At 41.2% G+C, this 10877-nt stretch overlaps 4 protein-coding genes across 4 annotated transcripts; 3 read left to right on the plus strand and 1 right to left on the minus strand.

Annotated features, from left to right (window-relative positions):
* Window positions 1-2675: 2675 nt before the first annotated feature.
* On the minus strand, window positions 2676-4804 carry SS1G_07923 (conserved hypothetical protein; the record flags this gene model as incomplete). Its single annotated transcript, XM_001591247.1, has 3 exons — window positions 2676-2761; window positions 2817-4719; window positions 4754-4804. The coding sequence occupies 3 exons, from the start codon at window positions 4802-4804 to the stop codon at window positions 2676-2678; spliced, it is 2040 nt and encodes a 679-aa protein (XP_001591297.1).
* A 497-nt stretch (window positions 4805-5301) lies between these two features.
* On the plus strand, window positions 5302-5670 carry SS1G_07924 (hypothetical protein; the record flags this gene model as incomplete). The annotated part of the gene is made up of 2 exons (XM_001591248.1): window positions 5302-5464; window positions 5525-5670. 2 exons carry the CDS (start codon window positions 5302-5304, stop codon window positions 5668-5670), a joined length of 309 nt encoding a protein of 102 aa, XP_001591298.1.
* Window positions 5671-5932: 262 nt separating this feature from the next.
* On the plus strand, window positions 5933-6547 carry SS1G_07925 (hypothetical protein; the record flags this gene model as incomplete). The annotated part of the gene is made up of 1 exon (XM_001591249.1): window positions 5933-6547. One exon carries the CDS (start codon window positions 5933-5935, stop codon window positions 6545-6547), a length of 615 nt encoding a protein of 204 aa, XP_001591299.1.
* Window positions 6548-8999: 2452 nt separating this feature from the next.
* Window positions 9000-9496, plus strand: SS1G_07926 (predicted protein; the record flags this gene model as incomplete). Its single annotated transcript, XM_001591250.1, has 2 exons — window positions 9000-9074; window positions 9389-9496. The coding sequence occupies 2 exons, from the start codon at window positions 9000-9002 to the stop codon at window positions 9494-9496; spliced, it is 183 nt and encodes a 60-aa protein (XP_001591300.1).
* Window positions 9497-10877: the final 1381 nt, after the last annotated feature.

A 10877-nucleotide genomic window follows, 5' to 3' on the forward strand; every position in this document is an offset into this window, starting at 1 on the left:
CTTTTATTGGGAGATTACTAATTTATGTGTATATTTGGAAATGGTACGGTAGGAGAGTTATAGAATCGTCGGTGCAAGACTTCTTGCTTGGGCTTGAAATTCTTCATACTTTGGTTGGGTATGGAGAGGTTCGTTAAACGAATGCTTTGTTCATGGCATGTCCTTTGGGCGGACAAAGAGCGGCATTCATGTCCGGTAGATGCGTTGGGCATTTTTTGATCATTGCGACAAAGAACATTGTGCACTTAAAGTAAATTGCAATGGAAGAAGAGACTCTTTGCAGATTGTAGATAATTCTGACTTTTTAGCTATATAATGAGTATCACAACGGTACTCTAGCCTACCCTCCATCTAAGAGTAGTATTCTGTTGTATGTAAAATGCAAGCCTGATTTCTGCCTCACGGCCATTGATCCGAACCCATCCCACTCTAGACCTGGCCCGGGCTGGCATGGCACCAGCAAAATATGAGCAAAGAAGATAGTAAAAACTCCAACCTCCAGCAGCAGAGCAGCAGATGTCCAACTCTAATAATAAAAAGGGTAATATCCAGATGTTCCCTACTGTAATCACAATCATAAAATCCATAAACAAGAAAAAAAAATGTGTCGCTGAAAAGCATCGCAACAGTGTGCAAATACTCGAGTAATGCGTCCACTTAATAAAAGAATCGAACCACGCCTTCACCCACGATCGTTACAAATTATGATCTTACGCTTCCATCCCAATTCAACTCTCTCACACTAACCTTCGTCCCTTCCCTCTCACTATTTTTCCCCCTTACACTTCCTCGCCTCCAATCCATCAAACTCGATCTCTTTGATCTTGCTGACGCCATTGTCTTTCCAGTCGTATCTTTGATAAGCTTGTTTTCCTTCATCGAGGATGAATTACTTCCACTGTCTCCATCGCCTGCTGTGCAATGTGCAGTATATGTATTGCTCGCGGAGTAGTATTCGCCATCTACGTATACTGCATCAGAAACAAATGTGCTGCGACGGTTTCGACTGTTGATGTATCGCTTTTCAAGTCTGTAGAGCTCCAATTTTTGATTGATCATGTCGATAAACTTCACCATGATTGCTGTGTTGCGGATTGTGGGGTGTGGAGTATGGAGTAATTGAGTGAGAATGATATCGCGAGAGGATTTGGCCGTCAGACGAGATGAAGGAGAAGAGAAGCGAGGAATGAATCGATTGGTGGTTTTTTGTGAATAATGGCTATTACTGATAGAGATCGATAGAGGAAATTCGAAAGAACGTTTTATGGCTGCAAATGTCTTTTTTTTGGTAGTGTCTGCGAAACGAATGCAAGAATGGATAGTCTTAGCTGTTGAGATCGAATATGAATATGTCGTGAGAATTCCGTTGATATAGGTGAGTAGATTTGACAAAGAAGCACAATAATAGGTATGTATAGTAATTCGTACAATCCCAAGTCTGAGTAGGTATATTTAGATCTCTGTCTGTACTTTTTCTGTACGTCGAGTCAAATCTCAAGATAATAGATATTAGATGAGCAGTCTTTCACTTCACTATGGTGTGTTGAGCAAGAAGAAAGAAAAGAATACCTTTTGGTTTCTTGGCGATAAGCCATACAGGATGCTCTAGTCTCTACGAGTAAATGTGCCCCGTAGCTCTTCGGCCACAGAATTTCATATCACTCACTGCGTACGGGAGCACATACTTCTCGACTGTGCTTGCATTTCTGCACTTTGCTCAATGCTCATCCCCTCGAATTTGGATGCTGCTCCATTCAAAGCACCAGAATCATCTGAAAAATCCACCAGAATGAGTGAAATAAGCCCATATTGCAAGGATTCTACATAAATTATCACTTTATCCATGACAGTCTAAAACAAATCGAGCTGCACTAATCCGTGGAAAAGCGGATTCTTCCTCATGGCGAGTGGCCCGGAACGGTCCAACCGTATGAATGGAAAAGTGGATTTGGGTCCAAAATCCAATAGAATCTAATTATCATCGGAGGCTTTAACTATTTTAGGACAAGCTCAAGGGTACAATCCCCCGTTGGCACGTTTTCTACATTAATCAGTACGGAGTACATACGGAGTAGTATGAACTGTGAATTTCAAGCAGCCCCGGATATGTTTCCTCGGGAAGAACTGAAGTCTGAAGCAGAGGAGCATGGAAGACGCAATCTGGACCCATCTCTACGAAAGTAAATGATCAAAGCGCTATCAAATCAAATTTCCTTTCGGGAAAAGGTTTAACTAATCATACTACCTAGGAGGTATCTAAAGTACGTACTAATAAAATGGCTCTCGTCCTCAGTTCCCCAGCCGACTTCTTTACTCGTTAGCCTCTTTTCCTTGGGTTAGAAATCAGAACCCGTCTTCCCGAGTGATCCTCAAGTGGATGCTTGTATATCATTTTATGCTATCCAGGCCCCAGACGTTTGGTTTGTACAAATCATTTCATGAATGTTTTATTTGAACCGTGAAACAAGTAATCAGATTACTTTTAAGCCGGACAATGGGCTACGCGTTCAATTGAGAGGTTTGGTGCTTGATAGAGTTGAGGTTACAAAATCATGCGCTGTTACGGGCTTTGAACCGAACGAGGAGTCTAGTCCCACTTCTGCGCGGGCTCAATGTAAAACGAGTTTCCCTGCAGCATCTGGCTCATTCGAAGTACCAACTCTTATCGATCAGATTTATCTACTCTCTTCCTTGGGGATGTCGGGAACATTGATTTCCCGTTCTTTGCCTTGCTGCGTTTCGGAAAAAAGAGTTTCCTGTGCTACAATGGAGGTGAGACGTAATACACAATAATAGGAATGAAAAAAGATGCTTACCACTCCAGAGGTCCGAATATACCCCACCAGTGTCAATTAATTCCCTATGCGTACCACTTTCAGCCACCGACCCCTCCTTGAGTACTATAATTTTATCGCTATCAAATATTGTTCGGAGCCTATGAGCAACGAAAACACTAGTCCTTGATTTTTCTTTCAATATGCTGTTGATGTTTTGCATGAGTGCCTGTTCCGTATGTGTATCCAACGCAGATGTCGCTTCGTCAAAGAATAACAGGGGAGGATCTTTCAAAATAAGCCTTGATACTGCTAATCTTTGCTTTTCTCCTCCAGAAATCATCATTCCTCGCTCGCCAACCATGGTGTTATACCCATCGGGAAAGGAGGTGATGATGCTGTGTATCTTCGCACGTTGTGCTGCCTCCTTGACCTTTTCGTCAGATGCCTCCAAATTACCATATCTGATGTTGTGTTGAATCGAATCATTGAAAAGTGGGGTGTCTTGAGGAACGACACCAATGGATTTCCTCAAAGAATCCAACCTCACGTTGCGGATATCTTGGCCATCGATGAGGATCCTTCCCTCCTGGGCGTCATAGAAACGAAACAGGAGTCGCAGGACTGTCGATTTCCCACAGCCACTAGGTCCAACAATGGCAATTTTCTTGCCGGCGGGTATAGTCATGCTGAGATTCTTCAAGATTGGACGATCCGGATGATAACCAAACGTTACATTCTCAAATGTGATCTCACCGCCTTTAGTGAGCTGCAAGGGCTTCGCGTTCGGAGGTTCCGTGATAGCCACATTAACCTTTTGCAGGTTGAAAAGTGTCTCCATATCCAATAAGGATTGTCGAAGTTCTCGGTAGACTGACCCCAGAAAATTCAACGGAACCGACAGCTGAAAGACCAATTGGTTGACCATAACAAGATCACCAACGGTTAGGTTTCCTGTGGCTACGCCGTCTGCAGCTAGGTACATCATGGCAGTTAATGCACTAGAGAAGATCAAGTTTTGTCCACTGTTGAGGAATGCCAAAGATGTTGCGACCTTGATTGATGATTTCTCGTAAGCCTTGAGTGCCTGGTCATACCTACCAACCTCGTACTTCTCATTGTTGAAGTATTTGACAGCCTCATAGTTGATCAGAGAGTCTACCGCAACCGTTGATCCTTTATTGTCTGCAGCATTGGCTGCCCTTCGGAATTTTGTTCTCCAAGCAGTGGTCGAAATGGTAAATGCTGTATAGGCCACCATGGTGAGAGCCGTGATAGCGGCGAATTTGGCGCCATATTGGTAGGTCAAGATACCACATACCATGGATATCTCTAATACTGTTGGGAAGACATGAAAAACCATAGACGTGAGCAAGAAACTTATTCCTTTTGTACCCCGATCGATAGCTCTAGTAAGGCCGCCCGTTTGTTTTGAGAGATGAAAATTGAGGTCAAGTCTCAATAGATGATCAAAAACATTGCAAGCCACTTTTCTTATGGCCTTTTGTGCAACGCTGGCGAAGACTGCATTCCGGACTTCTTGGAATAGAGTAGCCCCAACTCTAGTAAGGCCATAAGCCAATATCATCGACCCAGCGACGGTTGTAGCTGTGCCTCCAAGGGCAGCAAAATCGACATTCATAGCATCGACAATGCTTTTGAAGTAAAAAGGTACTTGCACATTCAATACTTTGGCGCCAACTAGCAAACCCAGAGATAATCCAACCCGAAGTCTCGTTCCCATGTTGTCTTTAGGCCACAAATACTGTGACATCTCTTTTATGATCGCCCAATCTGCCTTCCTCTGCTCCTTGTTTGTTTTGTCATCGAGGGCCAACGGATCCTTTCTTGTCGTTGCCGGTATGGTAAGAGAGGCATTTTTCACCGTTTCAGGCCGCGTGCCAGGTAATTCATCCGCTGCTCTGGGGTTTCCCAAGGATTGACTCTGGAGTGATTTGCCTTTTGGGATATCTCTCAACCGTCGATTGGTGCTTGTGAAGACCCGGAGGCCTATCCCACGTTGCGCCCATAGTGGATGTCGCAATGAGGCTTTTGCATATATGGAAGAAGCTCCATGGAAGCTATGTAAGCTTCGAAAGCTCATCGTAAGACTGATTCCTTTCCACTGGTCATCGATTGCGCGTGCCTCAGATATTCCAAAAAGACCCCCATGTATAAAGTTGTAGCTATCGATAAGGAATTAACAAACACAAAGAATTGAAACTTGTTTAATATGAAATAAAGCTAGATTAATATTCGAAAGTATCCCAATCGTAGAATTTTTTCCTCAATTTTAGTCAAAAATCAGAAAATGTAGACCAGAATTCAGCAATTTATCTAGTAGTACATGGTGAGTGAGCACAACAATATATGAAGCTATTACGACATTTCATGTTGAAGCCTCGCCTAAGTGTAACAAGGCAGAAAATTGCACATGCAAGCTACACCTGAGACCTGCAGCTTTCCGAACGACAACGGAAGCTCCCGCTCTTTTTTCTTTTGAACCTCAAAGAAAAATCAGAACATGATGATTTCACGATCATCTGTAGGCCGTGTCGCTCGCGGTGCGCGACAGCTTCGTTCAATCAAAGATACGCCGGCTGCATGTAGAGGTATACAAATCAGCGCATCGGAATCCCCCTTGCATGGCGATATTTTAAGCAAGACTCTTGATTCTACAGATCCTGCTGGTACGTTTTGGTTGAGCCTCCCTGGGATAATGGCATTGAATACTAAAACACGTTTCGCAGATGCAAGATTTGAAGTCATTGGAGCGCCTTACTCTCTCCTCTCAGTCTCATTGTCCGCATCGCAAACACTATACACCCGACGAGGAACGTTAGTTGGAGTGAGCGGAAAAGCAGAAAATGTCAGCATGCTCGAGGTGAAAGCATAGGATAGGAAGGATGGCTTGCTGATATATTGGGTAGGCCCAATCAACATTATCGATCCTTGAACCTTTTCGACGAGTCCCTCTTGGGATTCCTTTTCTATACCAAAAAGTCTCCTCGACAAGTCCTATAAAAGCTTTGATATCAACGAAGAATCCGATTACGTCTATGGAGGTACTACATCTGGATGGAAGGGAAGATTGGATAGTTGCTCAGAGGAGTGCATTGCTGGCTTGGACCGGTCATAGATTATCTGTTTCGCCGACAATGAACAGAAGTATGAGTATTGCTCATTGGGGAAATACCCAAGTTACGGGTAGAGGGCTTGTAGCTTTGGCTGGGGCAGGGCGCATCTATGAAATCACCCTGAAAGAAGGAGAGGAATTTGTCGCACATCCCGGAAACGTCGTTGCATACACAATGAACCAACATAAACCTCTCCCTTACCGTCTGAAATCCTCGATCCTACGATTCCAGGTTCCAAGCTTAGGATTCAGTAAGCTTTTGCCAGATATTAAGTTTTTCAGGGTCATGCAACAGACAGATTCATGGAAATTTGTCAAGAGGATAGCTTTCACGCTGAGGACGGCGATGAGGAGGACTATTTGGGGGGATAGGCTATTCTTACAATTCAGAGGGCCAACCACACTCCTAATGTCTACAAGAGCAATAAGGGTTAGCGACGTTTTGACGAATAGAGATATTAACGAGATTGCGGATGCTCCACCGGGAGCCGTAACGGAAGCTATTGAGTTGGCGAAGGAACCCAAAGCGGTCCCAAAAGATACGAAGCAAATCAAGGATGTACCGACCGGATTCCATTTTGCGGAGGTTAATAAAGATGGGAAAGTGAAGTTTGAGGATCCTCCTGTCAGGTCGTAAGGAGAGCGGGAGGTGTCAGTAGAGGGAAGAAATAGAAAATGTACGAGTAGGTCCTGATTTTGGACGGGCAAGGGGAATAAAATTTACGGAAATGATACCTCAACAAAATTGTGCCATTGCTCATCTCTGCTCTGTCTGCTCTGGGAATGAATAGCCTGCTTCTTGTGTAAGCCACGCTGAAGTCAGCTTTCTATACGTCCATTTGAAAATTGCCACAAACAAAGGATTGTCGCCATGTTGAACCTGAAATGCTCTGTATATGGTTCCATTTTCTCGATCATGCTTTTTTCTCTGTCGGGTGGTTTTAAGGACATAAATACTGGACAGAAGATAGGTTTTATCCCACCAAAGTAGAAACTACCACATCAAAAGCAAATGTCTGAGGGGTTTGGTTTGTGCAGCTTCGTCCTTGCTATATGAAATGTGAGGTTGAGATAATCATGCATGCTTTTGGTTGTCGCTCTAATACTAGATGTCGTTATCATATATGAAATGTCTAGTGATTGGGTAATAATCATCGCAGTTTGCTTCAATGATGGCGATAAGCAGGTTAAAGGATATTTTGACGGTGTCTTTCTTAGTTATTTAAGGCTGGTCCTGCGGAAATATGCCTACATGACTTTCGTATTATTCTTTGATTGTTGGACCTTGATCTTCTTTTCCATTAAACATCCTTTTATTGGTGGACTACAGCTTCTTGTTCCTTGAATTCTCGGCTGGGTGTTTATTTTTATACTTTGTTGTTGTACGTTGTGGCAGTATAATAGCTTGCTTAGTGATGAGATGCCAGCCTTTATTTCAAACCCTAACTCAATGGGGTTTTGTTTATTTTGTCTTTAACCATTAGTATCATCTATCAGTTCTTCTCGACGGCCATATTCTCGTCTAGTATCATGTAGGCAACTACCCTAAGATATAAAACATCCATTTGTCCATCAAAACGATTAAAACTTGGTGATTGCAATGGAAACATCAAATGAATGACCCCATCACTTCGATTGTTATGTAATTCAAGCAAATGCAAGGTTCAAATACCTCAGCCAAGAGACAAATGGGTTGGTGTCCATATTATATTACTGCTACTATTGCCGCGTAACTTGTGTTTATTGTTGATTCGCTCTGGTATAGATTAGATGATATATCTCAATCAATAAATAATGACAAATTTCATACAAGTATTGATGTGGTAGTGAAACGGCATGATATATTATCATCGTTCATGGCCATTTATATACGATTCCTTTACTATCTCAAGAATTTCCGCATCTATCTCATCATATACTCACTCTTGTTCATATCATGAAAAATAACCGTTATAATCCGACCTTTGTCAACCTAAGAAATAATATCTAGCCTCAGCTCTACTTCATGCAATTTTAGTTTGATCGCTTATTCCTGTATTTTCATATTTATGTACGTCCGTGAAACGTGATTTACACGTATAAATACACATGGCTAAGTCGTGTGTATTTGATGAGTCGGCTAGGTGCATAAAAGGATAGCCTCGAAGAGCTTTTTCGAGCAGCAAAATTAAGAAAAGCAATCAAAGCTATCAGAGCCATGTAATCGTTGCATATGTGCCTAGCTTGTGCTCAACAAGGAGGCGGAAAACGGCCTAGGGTTTTCAGTTGCGAGTGGCAATAGTACCACTACTGAGGTTGACGGTGATAATGTATAAAGGCAATGAATATAAAAAACGTTAATAGGAAATTACAATAAATTAAAAACATACACAACTTTATAATTATATATAATCCCGCGCCAGAGACTTTTACTTTCTTCTACCCAGTCTGTTACTGAGCTTTGTGGTTTCGGAAAAACCAGGATATATTAGGAAGGATCTTTTATATGGCACTCGAGATTTAGCAACTACTCACAACATCCTCAAATTCCTTTTAATATGTCTTCTTTCTTTCCTATAATTCTTATACTTTTCCTACTTCTCAATACTGAATTGTCTTAGTCTTCTTTTTCAAATCCCTGATAACATTCACTACAAATGCCTACACCGAATTTCCTATCATAAAAGACTCGGGACTCAAGGAGCTATTTTCTTCCAATCCAGATTAAACTCACCAAGTGGAGATAAAGTATGCCTATACAGAATTTGATGATTGTCTAATACAGGAAAAGAAAATTTGGCTAGTTGTTATTTATATCTTCGTTGTTTTAATATCGTCTGATATTCGTTAGAAAATGTTGTTGAAAAATGGCAATTGTTAAAGACCAAAATTCAATAATATAATGGTAAAAGATGGTAGAAATGATCATATTCCCGAAAGTATTAAAAATTTAAAAGCTTTCGGTAAGAGGTGTGGCAATTGGCGCATCTGTGTATTCCTCATAGCCTACAGCTGTCTCCGTACCTTACTTATGAAAAATTCATTGTCTCTTATGGAACTTTGTGTAGTTGTCTAAAAAAGTTTATACTTGCGAAGTTTTGTAGTGAATCATGGTAATCCTCCAACATTCGTGTTGGTACGAGAAGGATACGGAAGACGTAGCACCCACGGATTACGTAGGTCCTGTATGTCTAATTGTATTCTGTCTAAAGAGCTAGCTACATATTGAAAGTAGTAAGTCTTATATAGACTTACTAAAAGAGCTAGTCTCTTTCGCGTTCGCCTAGTTCTTTATTACAGTAGTAATTGAATTGAAGTCATTCACTTCGTTCACACAATTCGGTTACTAATAATTGCTGCGACAACGAAGCATGTGGCGGGAGTAAGCTTTAATTTTACAACTTATTCGTTTCGCCTGTGCTTAGTATTCGGGCCTCGGTACTCTGTAGGAATTATGTAAAGTGGAAGTGAAATGTGAGGTGAGACTGGCAAAAGGCAGCTGCTACAGTTCAACCTTTTCCTAGAAAAGCCAAGCCACTCCTTTAGTGGAAAGCAGGTTACTTGGCTGTATCACCACATGTCACTTCTTATCGTCACTAACTCTTAATTATTCTTTATCTGTAGTTTATTTTAATAAATATAGCAGAGTGAAGATATCAGCTTGAGGATTTGACAGCAAAAAGATTTCAGGAGTTATGATAAAAAGAGCCGAGATGAGAAATTGGAAATGGGAGACCTTAAGCGGAACTTCAACAAATTGAAGATTGCTCTACCGCGTATCCTTTCATCCATGTTTTGGCTTCTTTTTATTGGACTGGACTTCTGAGTTAGTGTTTGATTTATTCTTCTGAGGCATCTTGTTCATATTTTATAGAGGAGATTTTAGCTCTATCCTCATCTTCCATTCCATTTATCCTCTTGCAGCCCAAACTCTATTATTTCCCTCAAAGTCCAATTCTTCCACGCACATCAAACCAACACTCTATCAACCTTCACTTTCATGACTAATGTATAAAGCAAAAATCAGTTCTATCTAGAAAATTCCCTACCTCTCGCTTGAATTCCAATGCACGCCTTAAGCTCAAAACCACTATATCGAAATCACTTAATGCTTTTAATTACTTCCTGAAACCATAATCCACACTATTATATCTGTATTCCTCGGCTTAAAGCTAGTGTCGATTCACCGTTCTTAGTTCTGATAACTTCAGAAGGGAGTTATTGAAAGGAAAATGTAAATATCCCTCAACCTAAACTTTCTAAATCTCCTCAGTTAAAATCTCAACTCCTTTTATATATAAAACCCTCAAGTAACACGTCTGTATACCTATACCCTTAGGGAGGTCTCAGGACGTAAATCAATACTAGTACTGTGATGGCTACTATATACCATGGAAGACGGAAGCAAAACTTTGGGTATAGTGGCATTGGTTGGCTACTATCCATTCCATGTCGATACGTCTGGGATTTTGGCTGGTATGTTGAGATGATTTGTAATATAAAGAGATGAGATGATACCTTATATCTCATCATATCATAACATCTCATCTTACACTTTCGCCTAACTCTATATCATCCCAACAATGATTCTTCCCCTCCAATCATCAACAACCATTTCTTTTTTAAAAAATTCTCGGTAGCCAAAAGACAAAATCTTCAGAATCGATCGCTCATACCAAACTCCCCATGCTCGCCACAGTGTTTACAATTTGTCTGTAAGCTGCTAGTTTCAGACTCTGAAAATGGGTGTTTTTATAAGAAAGGAGGAGGTTGTAGGACGTTTAGGAAAAGATGATGGGAAGACGTAAGAGACGATTTGAAGATGAGATGAAAAGGTGGAAGTGAATGAATGAAGATCACAGGAATAGTTGATATAAAACAAGGAATCATATATTAATTCCACGATTTCACATCACCACCCCTCCCTTCCTCTTAGCCACCTAGTGAATCAAACTCTAGATTCACTGTCCCCTCTACACTCCTCCCTC

Source organism: Sclerotinia sclerotiorum, genomic scaffold, assembly GCF_000146945.2.
Source record: "Sclerotinia sclerotiorum 1980 UF-70 scaffold_10 genomic scaffold, whole genome shotgun sequence".
Classification (NCBI taxonomy): domain Eukaryota; kingdom Fungi; phylum Ascomycota; class Leotiomycetes; order Helotiales; family Sclerotiniaceae; genus Sclerotinia; species Sclerotinia sclerotiorum.